The 20,123-nt window shown below is 34.9% G+C and overlaps 3 protein-coding genes across 4 annotated transcripts; 2 read left to right on the plus strand and 1 right to left on the minus strand.

Annotated features, from left to right (window-relative positions):
* The first annotated feature begins 1,423 nt into the window (after positions 1–1,423).
* On the plus strand, positions 1,424–3,232 carry LOC109194075 (heat stress transcription factor B-2a-like). Its single transcript, XM_019344943.1, has 3 exons — positions 1,424–1,676; positions 1,767–2,043; positions 2,123–3,232. Exons 2-3 carry the CDS (start codon positions 1,783–1,785, stop codon positions 2,870–2,872), a joined length of 1,011 nt encoding a protein of 336 aa, XP_019200488.1. The 5' UTR covers positions 1,424–1,676; positions 1,767–1,782; the 3' UTR covers positions 2,873–3,232.
* A 9,881-nt stretch (positions 3,233–13,113) lies between these two features.
* Positions 13,114–14,546, plus strand: LOC109194076 (CEN-like protein 1). The gene is made up of 4 exons (XM_019344944.1): positions 13,114–13,446; positions 13,571–13,632; positions 13,724–13,764; positions 14,018–14,546. The coding sequence occupies exons 1-4, from the start codon at positions 13,243–13,245 to the stop codon at positions 14,233–14,235; spliced, it is 525 nt and encodes a 174-aa protein (XP_019200489.1). The 5' UTR covers positions 13,114–13,242; the 3' UTR covers positions 14,236–14,546.
* A 343-nt stretch (positions 14,547–14,889) lies between these two features.
* Positions 14,890–18,340, minus strand: LOC109194074 (E3 ubiquitin-protein ligase XBAT33-like). 2 transcript variants are annotated; one of them, XM_019344940.1, is made up of 10 exons: positions 18,077–18,339; positions 17,917–17,976; positions 17,602–17,673; positions 17,264–17,451; positions 16,906–17,066; positions 16,760–16,818; positions 16,602–16,648; positions 16,360–16,503; positions 16,088–16,182; positions 14,890–15,819 (listed from the first exon to the last, which is right to left on the minus strand). In XM_019344940.1, exons 1-10 carry the CDS (start codon positions 18,251–18,253, stop codon positions 15,278–15,280), a joined length of 1,545 nt encoding a protein of 514 aa, XP_019200485.1. In that variant the 5' UTR covers positions 18,254–18,339; the 3' UTR covers positions 14,890–15,277. The 2 variants fall into 2 exon arrangements, with proteins under 2 accessions (XP_019200485.1, XP_019200486.1); XM_019344941.1 differs by lacking the exon at positions 17,917–17,976 and having other exon boundaries at positions 18,077–18,340.
* Positions 18,341–20,123: the final 1,783 nt, after the last annotated feature.

Consider the following 20,123-nt stretch of genomic DNA (forward strand, 5'->3'; position numbering starts at 1 on the left):
AAACCCAACTAAATATGTACCAAAAAAAAAAAAAAAAAAAAAAACAACCAAATAATGGAATCCATATTCCTAGTATTTTTTTTCCACCAACAAAACACTTGAAATTTATTTTCCATTGAATTTCAATTCTATTTCTCTTCAAATATTTACTAGTGAATCAAACGGGCTGTAAGAGAAAAAAAGGGAATAAATTATACTTTCGATCCTCTCGACTATTATGGCTATGTTTGGCAAATTTATCTGAAAAGTAGCTGAAAGCTGAAAACTGAAGAGTTGTTAACTAGTTGATTATGTGTTTGGTAAAATTAGCTTTTTGATAAGTTGATAAATGTAAAAAGAATAAAAATGATATTCTCATAAAATTTAAATGATGTGATTATTATATTATTTTTATATTATTAAATATATGAAATATATTTAATTTATAAAAAAGCTTTTGTTTTTATAATATATTAGAGATATATATTAAATTAAAACAAAATAATAAAAGTTTTTAATTGACAAGGGTAAAGGAGGTCATTTATTAATGAACGGACGATTGGAGTTAGAACTTTAAATAGTTGCTGGATGGTGAATAAAAATATAGGAGAAGAAAAAATGAGAAAAGGATTTTAATTGGGAGAGGTAAAAAATGTCATTTATTTAAAATAATAAGGATAAAGATGAAAAAAAGTTAGGAAGCTCCTAACTTAATTTTGAAACGCTAGCTAATGTATATTTCAAAATAAGTTCTTATTTTAAGCTACTAGCTTATTTTGAGAAAATTACTAAACAGAGCTTATAAGTTATTAGTAGCTTAAAATAATTTATAAATTCTGCCAAACAGAGCATATATTTTTTTAACTTTTGATTTTTGTATTCAAAATCCACTGAATTTTCTCCATTGTCTATTGATAAATGTATCACTTTTAGTCTACCACTATTAAAAGGGTCACTTTTTTAATTAATTATTTCAATAATTATGAGACCAAATATGATAAATTTAAAAAAGAAAAAAGCTCTTTAATAATTAAGAGGCTAAAATAAAGTTAAATCAAGAAAAAACTCAGAGAAAAGATTGTAGTATTATCTTTGGGTGGGATAGATGTCCATGTGATGAGCGTATAATAGATTGGTCAGTTGTGGTGAAGGACTGAAGGTATATCTGCAAATGGTGATATGTTTTTAAAAAATAAATTTATTTGATAATTTTAAAAATAGTATTTGGAATTTTTTAAAAATTCGGAAAACACATCACAACAACCTTTTATCTCAATGGACTATTGGACACGCATAACATCTGGAAAGAAACTTCTGGAAAAGCCTTATTTTTATTTAATTATTATTTATTATGCACAAATGGCCAAATAGGTGTAACGTATGTAGTCACTGTTTCAACTTTTATTATTCCACTTTTCAATTTCTTTTTTCTCATTTTCTCCGATATCTCGAAATTTCCTATCTTATCTGTACTTTTAGGTTCCCACCCCCCACTGAAATAAGTAACATACACCATAGGAACCTTCTAGAATTACCATTTATTCCTACCCATCTCTCCTCCTTCTCCTTCTCTTTCTCCTCCTCCTCCACACCCACCGCTGCAGACGTCTCCTTCTTCGCCGCCGTGCATCTGCACACCAGATCTGCATCAGTAGCTTCGTTAAAGTGAATATCCCTGTCTGTTTTCCAGCTCAAAGGTTTCTGTGTTTAAGTTTTTGTTTCTGAAGTTTTAGAAGAATCGTTTTGGCGTTTGCGTTGTTTGTGAATGGTTTTGGGTTGTGATTCAGGTTGATTTTGGAATTTATGGGTCCTCCGGTGCCGCCGGTGGAGCGTAACGGAGGAGAAACAACGGCTGGTGGAGAGGCGCAGAGGAGTGTTCCGACGCCGTTTCTGACGAAAACGTTCCAGCTTGTGGACGACCGCTCCATCGACGATGTGATCTCCTGGAACGAAGACGGATCTAGCTTCATCGTGTGGAATCCGACTGAGTTCGCTAGGGATTTGCTTCCTAAATATTTCAAACACAACAATTTCTCCAGCTTCGTTCGTCAACTCAACACATACGTGAGTTCTATATCACCAAATTTGTACGGGAAACTCTTTTGATTTGATGCTTAGTTTATGAATCAATCGCGATTTTCAGGGATTCCGGAAAGTTGTACCCGATCGATGGGAATTTTCCAACGATTGCTTCCGGAGAGGTGAGAAACGTTTGTTATGCGATATACAGCGCCGGAAAGTAGCGGCAGCTGCCGTTGCCGTGCCCTCCACCGCTGTAACGGCCGCTCCGGCTACTGCTACGGTTACGGTTACGGCTGTAGCAGCCGTTCCTGCACAGCCATCGAAGACGGTTACACCTTCGAATTCAGGCGAAGAGCAAGTAGTGTCATCTAACTCGTCTCCCGGAACAGCCGCGATAGATGCATCGCAAGGAGGAAGTACATCGGAGCTGATCGGAGAGAACGAGCGGCTGAGGAAGGAGAACATAGAGCTAAACAAGGAGCTGAGCCAGATGAAAAGCCTATGCAACAATATATACGCATTAATGTCAAATTACTCCGGCAATAACTCCAACTCCAGCAATCAATCGGCGGAAAGCAGCTTGCAATCCCTAAAGCCGCTCGATCTCATGCCTGCCACCGCCACCGCCACCGCCGGCTGCGGCGGAGAGAACCAAACGGAGCCTGACGAAATGCGAGCGAGACTATTCGGAGTCTCGATCGGGTCAAAGCGGGTGCGTGAAGGCGAGGATGGATCGGCGGAGCAGGATCACGATTTACGGCTGCAGCAGCCGGGGACGGACGTGAAATCGGAGCCGGAAAACGGCGAGGATAACGAAGAGTCGCCGTGGCTTAGGCAGTGCCACAGGCAAAATCAAAGGGTTTGTAATTGAAAGGGAAGGGAAGGATGATGATGAATGATTAGATCGATAGATTAGCTGAGAATGGCGGAGAGGTGTGAATCCGTGATAGGGTCTCTGTACGACTACGAGGAGAGGCACGTGCGACAATGAGTCACGTGTCTCGGCTAACCTTTGTCTTCTTGGGGTCCATTTTCCCGAAGCTTCTTAGCCCTTTTTATATATTATTATTATTATTATTACCTTTTTCTCATGTGTGGCAGTAACTACTTTTCGTACCGAATAACGGAGTTTCGGAGTTACCATTGCGAATCAACCCTGAAACATCTACGCCGTTACGTTGTTGTACTAATTGTCTGTCCAATAATAATTACAATAATATTGTTTTTAAAAGAATATTTTTCTTATTATTAGTATACGGAAGTCTTTATCATTCATCAGTATATTTCGATGGTGATTACTTATGTTCCTATGAACAAATGTTTATTTTGAGTTAAACATTTGGTCATTCATGTTATGCTTTTCTTGATATATTTATGTTCCTTGTGTGTGTCACATCTAATTTTGACTAGCTAGCAATGTTTAGAACACAATCATCATCTTCTTAACATGGATAGTAGTGAAAAAGGGTATTCCTAACAAATCTCAATTGGGGGATTATATTAGGGATGCACGAAGGCAATGTTTAGTTAGGTTTTGGAATGGTGTGGGAGTTGCTATGAGCACCATAACTCACGTATGGGTGGGTCTATCAATGCTTGGACAGAGTAGAGTTAGAGACAAGCTACCTCGTAACAACCTGCAAAATTTGAAGAGAAATTACTAAGTAATCAGTGTTTTATCATTATCATTAAAGATTTACGTTACATGCTTCATTGAAATTTCATTTGTTCTGTTAAACACATTGGAAGTGAACATATCAATTTGCTTAAGGTCATAACGTGAAACACTCTCGATTTGCATATTCTTAGGCCATAATGGGTTGTTTGGTTGGATGTAGTTGTCATTCAATTACAGCTTAATTCTTTGGCTATCTAAATTACACTGTTTGATTGGAGGGAATTGCAATTCATACCCTTCTTCATACCTCATATGAACTGCAATTCAATGAGGAAGGAAAGGGAAAAGAGAGGAAAGTGACTTTTTTACCCTTGATTATTATTAGCATTATTATTATACAAGGACATTTTAGTCTTTATACCCCTTCTTTCCATCTCATTCCCAATAATTCTATTCATCCTTACCAAACAATGTAATTTGAATTTTTACTTTATTCTCACTTTTTTTCCTATCAAATTATAATTTCTTTTTCCCTTTCTTCCAACCAAACGCCATGTTAATGATCGATCGGGAGGTAATGGCTTATTGCTGGTTGTGAATGGAATAGGTGTCAATATGCTTTGAATCTGGTAATTGATTTTTTTTAAAGAAAAAAATAAATTAAAAATCCTTAAGCTTTGACGGCAAATTATGATGATGGTGCATACGGATGCAAAAACGACGTCGTTTTAATAAAACGCGCGTCTCCCCTTAAAAGAAAAAAAATCAGGTTCGATTCCCAGCAACAACATATGAACTAAAATTCCATAATCGATGAACTATAATTCCATAATCTAATCTATGAACTAAAAATTCCAGAATGAATGAACTAAAATTCCATAATCTATAAACTAAAATTTCAGAATCGATGAACTACAATCCATAATCGATGAACTATAATTCCATAATCAATGAACTATAATTCCATAGTCTATGAACTAAAATTTCAGAATGAATGAACAATATAATGTTGTTGCTGGGAATCGAACCTGAATTTTTTTTAAAGGGAAGACGCACGTTTTTTAATAAAACGACGTCGTTTTGGTATCCATATACACCATGCATGATGCATACGGATGCACAGCATAACTATCCAGCTTTGACTGGTTGAGCCCAATCGTGCGTCAGCCGAAATGGGTTTCATTTTCAAAATAGCCCAGCTTGTACTCAAATCTCCATTCTAGTTTCTATGAAATCGTTTGGGCCTCAGTTTCATCAGCAAACTCAGAATTTAGGATAAAACCGACACGGCAACAAGCGGCAAATTATTGTGGCAAATTATGCCCTGGACTCGTGTCCACAAAGAATTGTGGACACGCGCCCAAAACGACGTCGTTTTTCAAAAAAAACGCGTCATTTAGTTAAAAAAAAAAAAAAAAAAAATCGCGCGCGTTTTGCCGTTAACGGCGTTATTTGTTTTTTGGATTATGAATGTATAGTTATGCCGTTATGAATGTACACTTATGCCGTTATGAATGTACAGTTATGCAATTATGAACACAGAGCTCTAACATTATAAACTTACAATTATGAACATATATAGTGATAAAATTATGACCATGGAGCTTTAAAATTGTGAATATAGAGCTTCGAAGATTATGAATGTACAGTTATGGAGTTATGAATGTACAGTTATAGAGTTATGAATCTACAGTTATGGAGTTATGAATCTACAGTTATGAGATTATGAATCTACAGTATGAAATTATGAATGTATAGTTATTGATCGAATTATGAACAAAGAGCTCTAACATTATGAACTTACAATTATGAATATATAGTGATGATAAAATTATGAACATAGAGCTCTAAAATTGTGAACATAGAGCTTCGAAAATTATGAATGTACAATTATGGAGTTATGAATGTACAGTTATGGAGTTATGAATGTACAGTTATAGAGTTATGAACGTACAGTTATGGAGTTATGAATGTACAGTTATTAACATATAGTAATAAAATTATAAACATATACTCCTATAACGAAGCGGTCTGAAAAAAAAAAAAAAAAAAAAGAGATAACAGTGCCTAACGGCACTGTTACCCGTGTCCAGCAAGCATGCTGGACACGGGTCCAACGCATAACGATTGAATTATTGTGGTCTACACAATGTTATGTGGACTATAATAAAAGTATTTTAATATATTAGATGTACATTATTTTTGTACTGAATGTACATTGTACAATATAGTGTATATTTAGCATGCTGGACACGGGTTCAACGCATAACGATTGAATTATTGTGGTCTACACAATGTTACGTGGACTATAATAAAAGTATTTTAATATATTAGATGTACATTATTTTTGTACTGAATGTACATTATACAATATAGTGTATATTTAGTACAAAAATAATATACATTCCCTGAATACAATGTATATTATTTGGCAAATTATATTATGCACCGCGGTGCATAATCGATTATGCACCGCGCGTCTTTTTTTTAAATGAAAATTAACAGTGTTTATTTCCGCCATTTCGCACTGTTTTGCAAAAAGTAACTCTGTTATTCAGTGTCATTTTGTATATACTGCAGTTTCAGTTGAACACAACTACAGTTTCATTTCGATATAACTATAGTTTCATTCGATATTTATAGACTCAAATATGTGAAAATGTTATTTAATTTTATTTTATATACACTATAGTTTTATTAAAACACAACTACATGATCATTTTGATATAATTACAGCTTCATTGTACAATATACACTCAAATATGTGAAATGTTATTCAGTTTCAGTTTATATACACTGCAGTTTCATTTCACTATAACTACAGTATCATTTTGATATAACTGCAGTGTCGGTTTGGATATACTGTAGTGTCAGTTGGTGTTTAATATACCAAACAAACGGACTCCGTTAACTCTAACGGCGGGCCGTTTCTTTACTTAAAGAAACGGCGCCGTATATGGGCCGCGGTGCATAATCGATTATGCACCGCGGTCTATAATATAACAACTGATATTATTTTTATATTGAATATATATTATTTTTGTATTGAATTATATTATTTTACACTATACAAAATATAGTCCATACAACTTATGTGGACTATGATCCACACAATAATGGTTGGCAACAAACGTGTTGTGTGTTCTTTTATAATGTTTGACTTTCAAGTGCTTTGGTCGGACCATGTACTCTGCTCCACCTACCATAGCATGACACGTCCCAGCTTTGACCCTGACACAAAGTAAAGTTGCACAACGTGTAACCCTCTCATAGCATGACTGAAATAGAAATAAATTAGAAACAATGACAAAAATGGAAATATTTTTAAAAATTGTATAATTTTAAGAAAATATAGTTGAGACATGTATTTCTTTTTTTTTATCAGAAACACATCTTCAAAATGAGTTTTTTTAAAATATACTTAATTCTTTTTTTCTTTAAACAACCAAAGACGCAAGTGGTACTTGCGTCTCACGTATATGATGCAGGTGCCACTTGCGTCTCTTGGCCATGGAAAAAGAGCTCACCAAACTCAGATCAATTCTGCTGTTTGTGAATGAAGAACTTGAATCCCACTACTAGCATAACAACATTTAAAAAAAAAACACGTGAATCTGCAGTTCCCTTCGCGAATGAAGAACCTGAATCCTAGTTACTTATGGAAGCGAAGAGAAGGGATGAGACTAGTGAGCTCCTTTTCCATGGAGGAGAGACGCAAGTGACACTTGGTTCTATGGTTGTTTTTAAAAAAATGAGTTTTTACTAAAATTGTACATTTTTTAAAACCATATCATTTTTGTCATTATCTTCTAATTTCTTTCTATTTCAGTTATCGACACCTCAAAGCTAACCCACATACATTGCTCCGTTTGGCAAAGTTTATTTTGGAGCTTATAACTTATTTTAAACTACTAATAAGCTATAAGCTTTGTTTGGTAATGTTCCCAAATAAGCTAGTAGCTTAAGAATTTATTTTAAAAAATTACCTTAGGTAGCGTTTCAAAAATAAGCTAATAGCTTCCTAACTTTTTTTTTATTTTTTTATTTTTATCCTTATTATTTTAAATAAGTGACATCTTTTAATCTTCCCAATTAAAACCCTTTGACTTTTTTTTATTCTCCTATATTTTTATTCATCCTCTTCCGAAACTCTTCACCACCCAGCATCTCCTTAAAGTTCTAACTCCAATCGTCTATTCATAAATAAAGGACATCCTTTACCAAGTGGCTTGTGGTCTATTGGTATCGGATTGCTCCCTTATGTGGGAGGTCTAGGTTTTGAGCCTCGTTGTAGGCGTAGTTTGTATTAAGAGTGTAAATGAGCCGAGCCGCTTGCGAGCGGCTCGGTCAAAGCTCGGCTTGAGCTCGGTTAGTAATCGAGCTCGAGCCGAGCCTATATATTCTAGACTCGTGGCTTGTCGAGCCATATAATATATAAAAATAACAATTAAAAATTAAAATTTTAAACTTAAAATCCCTAAAAGATTTCTATTATTTATGTATGGATAAAACAAAGTAGTTTGAATTTTAAATCAAAAGTATTAAATATGTCAAATTCAATGTCAAAATCGAGCTTGAACTCGAGCTCAAGATCGAGCTCGAGTTCGAACTCGAACAATCGAGCTGCTCGAGCCAAGCTCGAGCAGCCCGAAAATTACCGAGCTCGAACTCGAGCCGAGCCTTCATTAACGAGCTCGAGCTTGAGCCTACCCAGGCTCGAGCTCGGCTCGGCTCGTTTACACCCCTAGTTTGTATGGGTATTCCCCTTCCTTTGTAATAAAAAAAAAATGACATCCTTTATCATTATCAATTATTTTTTTTCTTTTGTTTTAATATAATATAATATATATCTCATTTATATTATAAAAACAAATTTTTTTAATAACTTAGATATATCTCATATATTTAATAATATAAAAATAATATAATAATTGCATCATTTAATTTAAATTTTATAGATATGTCCTTTGTAGTCTTTTTACATTTATCAGTTTATCAAAAAAAATTAATTTTACCAAACATTTGCATAATCAGCTAGCTAATAACTCTACAATTTTCAGCTTCTAGCTTATAGTTTTCCAGTTTTCAACTACCTTTTCAGTTAGTATAGGTTTACCAAACATAGCCATAATTAGAGTAATTAGCTAGAATGCATTAATTAATTAAAGCTTTATATTGTGTATAGCTGTGATACTCTATATGACTAGTTTTGTAAATATATCATGAGAGTTATTTATAAATATTATATTATACTTCACTACTAGAAATTATAGAATTTTCGACCACCTGAAATTAATCTTAAATCAAGTCGAAAGCAAAAAAGTGATCGGAAATAGCAACAAAGGTTTTTTTAGATATCAAAAATAGTCGAAATAAAGTTTTCGACTTGATTTAAGATCACTTTCAGATGGTCAAAATTTCCATAATTTTCAGTAGTGCTTGTATCATGAATGAATTATCATGAACATAGACAATAATTGATGAATCAAGTATTTCGCTCGTTTTTCTATCTTTGTTCGTAATCTCTTGCTTTGAATTATTCTTCGACACTTAATTTGCTAAACATGGATGGGTAGGTGTCGATCCAGGAAAGATGAGGACCCACACACCATTGATGCCAATTACACCACAGCTTACATTATTATATATATATATACATATACATGCATTGAGGATGGAACATTATATTAGATCGAGAAACGGCAGAAAATGGTGTTGGCAGCTGCCCACCGATTCTCACGACATTTTTTCCTCAGATTCCCATTAATGTTTTATTCTTCAATTCTCTGTTACGTTGTAGGTGGAGAGAACACTTGGCAGAGATTTATGAATTGAATTGAAGATGGTGTTTGTTGGAAGCCATGAGGTGGAATGCTGGATGCTTCCCCGATCCCTTTTTGTTTCCATTTAAGGTAATGATTGTTATACTTTCCCTAGATTCTTTATTTATCATTTCCACTTGTATAGTTTTTTTATGCATTTTGAGAAAATTACTTCGCATCCCACCTTTTCTCTCCATATTCAGAATAAAACGTGAAAGTCAAATAATTTTTTCTTTAAGGCCAGAAGTCCGGAACCTATAAATACAATGAGTAAATGTCAGCTACATTCCTCTAAGTTTGATGATTTTACCACCTTTAGTTCTAAACTTTCAAATTGATCGTTTGTGATCCTCTGAGTTTTGAATTTGACCTGCTGTAGTCCTTCGGTTAACATATGCCGTCTACGGCGTGAAAAGTAAGGGCAAAACAATCTATTTATTTTAACCACAACCAAAATAATTCATTTCCCTCAAAGATTAAAATTAGCACTAATTAATCTCCTCCCATCGAACTTCTTCTCCAATAATTCCCAATAAAGCAAACACCGTTCTTTAAAAAAGCTCTACATTTCTACAATTTTTTAGGGAAATGATTTGTTTTGGTTGGGGTTGAAATAAAAAAGACTGTTTTGTCCTTACTTTTCTCGGCGCAGACGACAACAGTTAACGAAAGGATTACAGCAGGTCGAATTCGAAATTCAAAGGATCACAGACGATCGATTTAAAAGTTTAGGACTAAAGATTTCGAAACCACCATACTCAGAAGACTTTGGAGGGCATTTAGAGTTGAACTTAATTACATTATTAGGGTATCTATATCTTTTTTCTACCCTTAGGGACCCTAGGATGGGGGAGGCCCAGACGGCAGGGATCGGATCCCATCGCCTCGACCTTGGTATTGGCCTTGCGGCAAAGCCTGTATTCAGTAGGAAGATATCAAGGGTGTTTGGTAAATAGCTGTTAGCTAATTGATTAAGTTAGTGGGTTTGACTAGTTAATAACATTAGTTGATTGTAGAAAAGTGTTTTGTAAATTAGCTATTAGTTGATAGCTGATTACATGCAAAATGACTTTGGGGGTGTTTGGTAAATGGCTGATGGATGATAGTTGTTAGCTATTGGGTTAGTGGGTTTGACTAGTTGATAGCATTAACTGATTGTAGAAAAGTGTTTGGTAAATTAATTGTTAGCTGATAGCTGATTACATACAAAATGACTTTCTCAACAAGCTGATCGAAAAAGCTACTTTGAATAGTTTTTTGAATAACACTCATATTGATTGCTTAACAAAGTCAAACAACTAATTCTTATTAAATAAGTCAAAATTGACTGAAAGGCTAATTATTTTACCAAACGGGCCTTTATCAAAAAACTGATCAAAAAAAAAAAATTATTTTAAGCAGTTTTATAAATTTGAGCATTTGCATTTTAAAGCAATAAGATGTTACGAAAAGCTAATTAATCAAATACTCATATTGATTGTTTAACCAAAATTAAACAATTAATAGTGGTTAAATGAGTTAAAATTGACTAATAAACTACTGTGATAGAGCCATTACCCTATTCTAATGAGAGATCTCATTGGTCCGAGAAAGAAGACTATTAATTAATGTTGCGAATCCGACATTATGTGACTAAAAGAAAATCAAAGTCATTTCATATTGGAAATGTTGACCCAAAAATAATGAGATGCTGGCCTGGCCAGAATAACTTAATGAAGAGGTGCCTCGTGTTGGTTTATAATTTATTGGCTGTCGTATTCTGTCCACTGTTGAATTATCGTTTGATCATTCATAGAAAGATCGTCCTCTGTGAACAAATGTATAAATTATTACACATCAAAGATTCTTGTCATTTTCATATTATATTATTATTTATGAAATATTTTCGAAATAATTTTGTTTTGAATTAATTAAAATGCAGAACATCAAATGACAAATACATGGAGGTGGGGTATCAACCTACGCGCAAATCAAACTAAGACTCTAAGTTAGAATTGGAAATTTAACTTTTTGGAGAAAACTAAAATTCTAAGAACTAAATAGTCTTAATTAGTCAAAACAGTATAGTATTTCAAATTATACTATCTTGGATCATACGTACAACTAAAGTCATCTCTTGAACCACTACAAATTAAAGGTTCTAGCTAGATCCATTATCGAACAATTTAAATATATAATTTTCTTATTTTTTTTAAGTATTTGTGATTCGTTTGATCTTATAAATTATTTTAACGAAGGAATGTACTTGTTTTGAAGATCATAGATATAATACTTTTAATAGCAGTATTTTTCCGTTCTTACGGCACTTCATCAAAACCTGAATTCCCCATTTGTCCAAGATATGATTTTTAAAGCCTCCCCCAAAAAAGCAATATATATTCTTCATTCTTCTCAAGCCAATCACTTATGGTGACGATCCATCCTACATTCCTACTCCAAGCCAAAGAGATACATTAAACTAAGTCCTTCAATTCCCTAGAAAGTAGGAACTTTACAAATGTTAATTATTAAAGAAAATTCTTAAAAAGTATTGGTTACCCAGGAATTTATTTTTATTGGTTACTCATGTGGGGTACACTTGTGTTAGACCGTCTCACGGATCGAGTTGGGTTGGATCGGGTCAATATGCAAATGTAATACTTATACTAGCATCAATTTAGTTGGCGTGAGTGGTAGTGCACTCTTGTCCCTTAAGAGAGGTAGGATTTCGGGAACATAATATTTTTTAAAGACAAATGTAATACTTTTATATTTTGATATAAAAGTATTACCAGAGTACATTTTTTCATCAAAAGTATTCCTTAGGTAATGTTGCTCTTATAAAGGAAAATATAATACTTTTAATGAAAAATGTACATTTTTTCTCTAAAGTATTACATTTTTCCTATATAAGTAATAAACATTTTATTCCTGATTTAGTATTACATTTAATTTGTTAGTATAAGTATTATATTTAATTTTGACCTGACTCGTCTAACGAACACTGTCTCACACAAATTATATATATATATATATATATATATATATATATATATATATATATATATGTGACATTGCATGTAGTTGTGTAGTTGTAAACTTTTTGATCAAAAAATAAAAATAGAAATAAAAACAAAAACTTGCCATCTAAGCTAAGCCACCACTAAAGACAAGCTAAGGGTGGAAGCTTGATCATCTGCCGCCCTAATTTCACTAGTGATTCCACATTTCCACCATCCCCCATCCGACACGATCATATAGTAAAAGAAACACATCACTTCAAAGTTGAAACTTATTCAAACCTAAAGTTTGGCCAGGTTGATTTGAGCCAATATGGCATATATAATCTATGGACAACATAGCATAGTTTATCTTCTTATTGTCATTTGTTAATTAAGGTTACAAAGTGAATTTTACTTAAATTTTACAAAGTGAATTTTACCCGAACCTTTCAATAAATCAAACTTAAATCAAGACCGATAAGTTATGGCCAGGTAACTTATCAAACCTAAAATTATGTCTTTTTTTTGGTAAAGAAAATTTATTTTGATTGATTGTGCGGGCATATACGACCTTTATATGTGGCACTTCCAAAGTATTCTCCGAATATCTTTAAACTTAATTGTAAGCCAAACCCACGAGCTGGTATTATAGTACCCTACTAATCATCTATATATACATTAAACTCTCGCCCTATTGGTTCTGCAACTCATCCAGTGCAGCAACTCTAGTTTTCTGCTACCCAAAACCACCATTTTAGGGCTTAGAAAAACCTAGCTAGTATTATAGTAGCAGTGAGTGAGTGGAGCTATAATTAATATAATGTCGAGGGGGGTTTTAGAGCCACTTACGGTGGGGAGAGTGATTGGGGAAGTTGTGGATAACTTCATCCCCAGTGTGAGAATGAACGTTACATACAACAGCAACCGCCAAGTGTACAACGGCCATGAACTCATGCCGCCGCTCATTGCCGCTAAACCTCGCGTTGAGATCGGCGGCGATGATCTCAGAGCTGCTTACACTCTTGTAAGTCTCCGGCCACAAATTATATGTGAAGTTGAACACACATTATTATGGTAAAATCTGAACACGAATGATGATTATATTACTGGGTTTTCAATTCTTGTTTTTTTATGTTTTGGAAGAAAAGATCATGACTGATCCGGATGCTCCCGGGCCTAGTGATCCATACTTGAGGGAACATCTTCACTGGTTCGTATCATAGTCTTATGTTTAGTCTTAATCTTAACCTACCTAATATAATGTATGGAGTAATGGTGTTTTTTCTGGTTTTTCCTTGCAGGATTGTCACTGATATTCCTGGCACCACTGATGTATCTTTCGGTATTTATGTTTTGTAAAATTGTATCTCTCCTAACAAGTGTTCTTTACTAACTAGCTAGTTACAGTGTCTTTATGTTTAATAAAGTTGTATCTCTGGCAACAAATGTTCTTTACTAACTAGTTCGTTACGGTGTCTTATGTTTAATAAAGTTGTATCTCTGGAAAACCAAGTAGTTTTTGTTAAAATTCAATCTTTTTCATTTTCTTTTACAGTTACAAAGTTAGTTAAGTATGAATTTATATACGGATACAGGAAGGGAAATTGTGAGCTATGAAGCGCCGAAGCCGGTGATTGGGATACACCGTTACGTGTTCTTATTGTTCAAGCAACGGGCGAGGCATTCGGTGCGGGCCCCACCGTCAAGGGACCGGTTCAACACTCGCGCCTTCTGCCAAGAGCACGGGTTGGGGACGCCGGTCGCCGCCGTCTACTTTAATGCGCAGCGAGAAACCGCCGCCCGGAGAAGATGATCGAATTCCTCAGAGATATACTAAAAGCTCCTCCGGCCGAGTTTACAACGGACTGTTAGTTAAATAACGGAGATAGCCGAAAAAAAACGTGCGTCCCAGGAAATCCGCTGACTGACTAATCAAGGATTGACATGTGTTCCTACAGTTGTTGTACTTTACGTTGTGTTAGGGTAACTGTTTGGGGGTCCCATCACAAGTCTTAGGTTTTCTTTAGACTTTAGATGTGTGAGGGTACGTGTCGTATTCTGTTGGGTTGCTGTGATGATTGCCGTCATAACGGCACAGTTAGTTCGTTCTTCTTTTTTTTTTTTTTTTTTTTTTTTTGGGTTACGTTAGTTTGTACTACTGAACTGGGCTGAGATGTTTAGTATAATGTTTTTGTTGTTTTTATGAATTTGCTTCTCATAATCTTTTGTCCACAATATTATGAATATGAATTCTGTGTATTATCTTTAAGTGTTTATATGTTCTCAACTATATAATATACAAAATTTATGTTCATAATGCACATAATTCATATTCATGTTCACTATATCGTGTTTTTGTGTATGTATGAACATGAATTCTGTGTATTAGACCAGAATCCACAGTACATGATTGAATAATCCCGGGGATTCTCCGTGAATCCATCAGTGTTGATAATGAAAAAGACAAAAGGATTAACAAATGATTCATATATTCATTGGTATGTCTGTCAGCTCACAGAGCTTTAGATTGACCTTTAAAAAAAAAAAAAAAAAAAACAGGAATTTAAGGAATACAAACTGCAGAAACATTTGGAGACTAATAAAAGGGGCCTCTACATGTAATCATCAACAACTAATGTAAGACTAATCAAGAAATGCATTCGAAGTCGTAAATTCTTTACAGTTCCAGCTGCAACAAGAAATGCTGGACGGGGTTGAACCATCGCAAATCGCAATGCCTGGGCAACAATGTGGGAAAAAACATCACCAGCTGAGATTGAAGGTGTCAAATCTCGAAGCCATGGGGTGGCGCTATTCGACAAAACTTCGTCTCTAGAGATGTTTTGCCAAGTCAGTCAAACGTTTATCTCGGCATTACACTGGTTTTCCCTACTGCAACTCCTCCTGCCCCAAAACATGTTCGAACACGTGGTTTTCTCCAATCTCACGCCCATCTTTTCTTGCTCCTCCGATGTGGATTCACCCCGGTTAGGAGACTCTTCCTGGCTCCCGTTTTCTCCTGGCTCAAAAGTCGGGTATGGCCCCTCGTTGCATGTGCACAGAGGGATTGCAACCGAAGGAAAGGGGCTGCAGGTCACGGGACACAGCATCTCCGAAGATACAGAAGCAACACGGTTCTTCCTAATTTCCTGTCCGCTGCCTGGAGGCATCGACTTTTCTTCGTCTCGAGAATGTAGCATGCACGGGGTACATAAGCTCAGAGATACATGTAGTTTAATTTCCTTCGCTGCAGAACCGGGCAGTTTGACAAAAGAGACAATGCCATGTCTGCAGAGGGGACAGGGAATGGAGCCCGAAACACCCGACAATTCAGATTGGACATTGCTCGTGGAGCAAAGGTAGAGAGCACATCTTACGCAAAGTGCGTGCCCACAGCCTGAAAGTATATTCCAAAACATATGCAACAATGATTGAATGTAGCTGGGCCAAACCACACTAAAAGACGGAATCCAATAAATTAGTCAGACTAACCCATGTCTTTATAAACCCATATGTTCTCTCTTATATTTTCGATGTGGGACTCTTAACAAGTCAAAATCAGTCATGTATGGAAACAGATTGGGCTTTGATTTGTAAACGTAAAGACTTTTTTTTGCATACCATTAATGCGAAGTGACGACATTAAAAAACGATAAAAAACGGACCTTCAGCAGCAACTGAACATGCTCTCTCGAGGCAGACAGCACACGTATCGACATCACCAGAAGGGGTTGTTGCTGAGGACCGCAACCCGTACTCTCTGCAGTGAATCACAATCGTCAGCACTCGTTTCCAGTCATAAATATACACGTAAAAAGTTTACGGATTGATTTGCTAGTAAAAAAAACTGTGAATTCTAGTCTAAATTACACATAGTTAGCAACTAAACGACAAACTGCATTATATTTTGTTACTTTCAAGAGCAAATGCTGGGTACCTTGCGATGTTAAGGACACTCAGGAGGGGCAACGATAAATAATTCGAGGGTGGAAATGGCGGAATTATGGAATCAGAATTTGGATCAAGAAACGGCTCGAGCCAATGACGCCCCCACATCCTAGCAACATCGAGAGGAACCAATCTGGAAAAGCGGACAAATTTATTGAGGATATGTTCTAGTAACTATTCAACAATTTTCCTCGAACGCTTAGGAATCTAGAAGAGGAAACTAAGCATTACCCGTTGCAGTTCAGTGTCAACCGACTGGCACCTTTTGCGATGAGCATCTGTAAACCAAGTAATTATCGTTTTACATCAACCGGGGAGAATTGAATTCCAAAGAAATCGTGGAAAATAAGTTTAGTTATTCTCGGTTCCCTTCCCACTACAATCATCACCTGACAGCATTTAAGGTTACCCCCGCAAGCAGCATAATGCAAAGGAGTGCTTCCGGATCCTAGAAAACGATGTGGTCCAGAACGTCAAGTTAGGATCATAGTGATAACAAACAAATATTTACATGAATCCTTAACGGATAACGTGCCTATCAGATCCATAGATGATCCGTAGTGAAAAGTAACAGCTGATATATCTGCGTTAAGATCAAGTAGGAGCTGGACACAATCGAAATATCCATTCAATGCAGCCATATGAAGAGCAGTAATCCCACCATCAGCAGCCTTATTTACAAACCTCGACAGACCACTGCAATGGGAATAAAGCAAATACATAAACGAAGGAGCAGATCCTAGGAAACCAAATCTTGTACGGAGTAAAAACTAGGTTAGTTCTTTATCATATTCATGTCAAAGAAACACTCCTTGAATTATATATACATGTCTAGTTGTGCATCCCAACCAATGAAACAAAAAAAAAAAAAAAAAAAAAAAACCGCTTATTACCCTTGTTCGTGCTTGGTTTTTGATTGTGAACTGCCTCGTCCATTATCAGTGTTGGTTTCACCGGTTAGAGATTCCAAAGGGGCACTCGGGACAAAATCGGCCACCACCAACCTCATACACCTAACATGTCCATGCATTGCCGCAAAATGGAGAGCAGTCCTCCCACTAAGATAGTCAGCTCTCGTAACCTAAAAGGGCATCACGATATGATTTTCGCTCATATACCAACCAATTCTTAAGGATTTTATTTTTATTTTTTGAAAAAGTGATCATCATATTATATTGCATTCATAAGTAAAGATGAGAATTTTATTACTCAAAATTCTTAGCAAACTCACATTGCATCTAAAGAGAAGAAGAGTTTGAACAACTTCCCAGTGGCCATACCGACATGCTTGCATCAATGCCGTCTGACAAAAAACAATTCAAGAATCATCAGCTATGGCAAACCTAGCCCTCTAGTGTTCCTTTGCTGGCTAGGGTCACTTATTTAAGGTTTACCCAAAAAAAAAAAAACAATTCAAGAATCCAGTTCATCTCAAACACCCATCAATTTCAAGAATCTTAAATCAGAATTGGAGCTGATCAACCAGGCATTATTAACTCAAGAAATAGCACTGATCAACCATCAAAACAAGGCTCAAATCACATACCTGCCCACAGTAATTCCTGGAATTCACATCAGCTCCATTCTCAAGCAACAATGCCACAATCTAAAAACACAATTCCCACAAATCAAGCACACTGAGAAACAGATGAAAAAAGAACAAAACTTGATGGCACTGAAATGAAGGGCAAGAAAAAGGGCAGTACCTCATTATGGCCCTTAGCGGCTGCAAAATGAAGAGGAGAGTTGAGACCACCGAAAGTTGAGTACTTTGCCAAACATGGATTGCAATCCAGCAACATCTTGGCTTCTACATAGTCGCCGTCTCTCGCCGCCGACACCAATCTCTCTCCCGACGCAGAGCAACCAAAGGAGTTCCCCATCTTCCTCTCTCTCTCTCTCTCTCTCTCTCTCTCTCTCTCTCTCTCCCTCTCTATGGAAAATAGCTCAAATTTCTCTATCAGAATCTAAAATATACGGAGTGTATATAAATAGTAAATACATAAAAATTGTGTCTTCGTATTTTATATGTAGCTTTGGTTGGAAGTGGCCAAGTGGGGTTTTCTAAGTGAAGACCCATCCAAGTGAAAATCTGGTCAACTGTCATACAAACAAATACGATAAAAACAAGCCTAGAAAAGGTTAATCAAGTAAATGTAAACAAAACATGATTTTCGTACGGTATTTTGATTGTAGTTGTCTTTTTTTTATATATATAATTTATGAATTATTACATAAAAATAAAATTTATTTCAGTATACATTTTGGTAACAGGTTTTTCACCGTACCCGAAATAATAATAATAAAAGTAAAAGGATAATTTGATAATATCTTTTGAACCAATAAATAGTTAGGCATAATAATTAATAATAAAGAAAGAAAGTTATGGCAGATCAAAGATTAGGTAAAGGACCATTTTAGGACAAGGCATGTCATTGATCTCAAATTATATGTGAAATATTAGGAACATCAAAAATCAAATTCATATCATTTTGAATCAATTATCATTAAGAACTCAATAATATATACGGAATAATTAATAAATTTTAATATTAGATATAGAGAATAATTTTAATGATTCATACTACTCTATCGTCATGTTTAAACAAGAAATGATAACACTTTAAAAAAATTACTTTTTTTCCTTCTTTATTTAACAACTTGATATGACTAAAATATTATACACTTTTTATTTTGATGGGAATCACTGAAAATCTTTTCATTTAATTTGAGGATTTTTTATATCAAAAATGAAAAGATGACCCTGAAACTAAGAGAAACTTAACTCCTCATGCCAACCTATTGTCTTCCCTTTCTCTCATTTAAGTATTATTTATTTATTTGGGAAGGTGTATAACACCATGGAATTTGGTTGGCTAAAAAATAATATGAAAATTGCAAAATGTTTAGCTTTGGGAAAGCAAAGGGAGGAAAAAAGGGGGGGCAACATGATGGGCAATGCCAAGGCAACTTTACCTTTCTTTAACTTTAGTTTATGTGCTTGTCTTCATTCCTTATAATGCCCTTCAAACTTCCCTTATTTTATAGTTCATCATCAAGTGTTGTTGCATTTGTCTTTTTTTCACAACTCTTTATTCCTTTTTTTTTTTTTTTGGTGTGGATTTTTTTGTCTTTCTTAACTCCACAACCCAAGCATATTGTGACCACAAGAACTCTGTACTATTGAAAAAACGAGATCAAGAAATCAAGAATAAAGATCGAAAACGAAATAAGGATACAAGATTTACATTATTTGGTAATTAATGTGCTTATTACGTACATTGGAACAAAATAGTTTTTTTTTTTTAATTATTAATTGTGATTATAATATATTTGGGATTATTAGTATCCTATTTATATGTAACATAAATCTATGGTACATTTACAAAATTATCATTATATTCTGCATGGGTAAGTCATTCACGACATAAATAACATTTAGGAGTCTTTCTCAACTTCACAAACTAAGTATATTGAGACAATGAGAAAATTCCTCTTTTTTCAATATTTTCACAAATATTAAATTAATATGAATTCAACAAAGGTCGCATCTACAAAGTTTGTCCCTTACTTAAAAGAAAATTTACTTTATAATTTTTCAATATAAGACATCCTTGACTCTTATTGGAAAGCCATTATTAATAGCAATGAAAAAATATTCTCATGTTTTTATATGTCTAAATTAAAAATTCTTTTATTTTTTTCAGTGATTAATAAATATTGCTTTGTTCCCAACTAAAATTCCTAACGTAC

This window comes from Ipomoea nil, unplaced genomic scaffold (genome assembly GCF_001879475.1).
Source record: "Ipomoea nil cultivar Tokyo-kokei standard unplaced genomic scaffold, Asagao_1.1 scaffold1932, whole genome shotgun sequence".
Lineage (NCBI taxonomy): Eukaryota > Viridiplantae > Streptophyta > Magnoliopsida > Solanales > Convolvulaceae > Ipomoea > Ipomoea nil.

What these genes read in the sequence shown, in the direction of transcription:
- LOC109194075 (XM_019344943.1), top strand. Translation starts at nt 1,783, where the DNA reads ATGGGTCCTCCGGTGCCGCCGGTGGAGCGTAACGGAGGAGAAACAACG. An exon ending in TTCGTCAACTCAACACATAC is followed by an intron (nt 2,044 to 2,122) that starts GTGAGTTCTATA and finishes CGCGATTTTCAG; the next exon opens with GGATTCCGGAAAGTTGTACC.
- LOC109194076 (XM_019344944.1), top strand. Translation starts at nt 13,243, where the DNA reads ATGTCGAGGGGGGTTTTAGAGCCACTTACGGTGGGGAGAGTGATTGGG. An exon ending in TTGAGGGAACATCTTCACTG is followed by an intron (nt 13,633 to 13,723) that starts GTTCGTATCATA and finishes TTTTCCTTGCAG; the next exon opens with GATTGTCACTGATATTCCTG. An exon ending in CACCACTGATGTATCTTTCG is followed by an intron (nt 13,765 to 14,017) that starts GTATTTATGTTT and finishes ATACGGATACAG; the next exon opens with GAAGGGAAATTGTGAGCTAT.
- LOC109194074 (XM_019344940.1), bottom strand. Translation starts at nt 18,253, where the DNA reads ATGGGGAACTCCTTTGGTTGCTCTGCGTCGGGAGAGAGATTGGTGTCG. An exon ending in AAAACCAAGCACGAACAAGG is followed by an intron (nt 17,067 to 17,263) that starts GTAATAAGCGGT and finishes TTCCCATTGCAG; the next exon opens with TGGTCTGTCGAGGTTTGTAA. An exon ending in ATCATCTATGGATCTGATAG is followed by an intron (nt 16,819 to 16,905) that starts GCACGTTATCCG and finishes ATCGTTTTCTAG; the next exon opens with GATCCGGAAGCACTCCTTTG.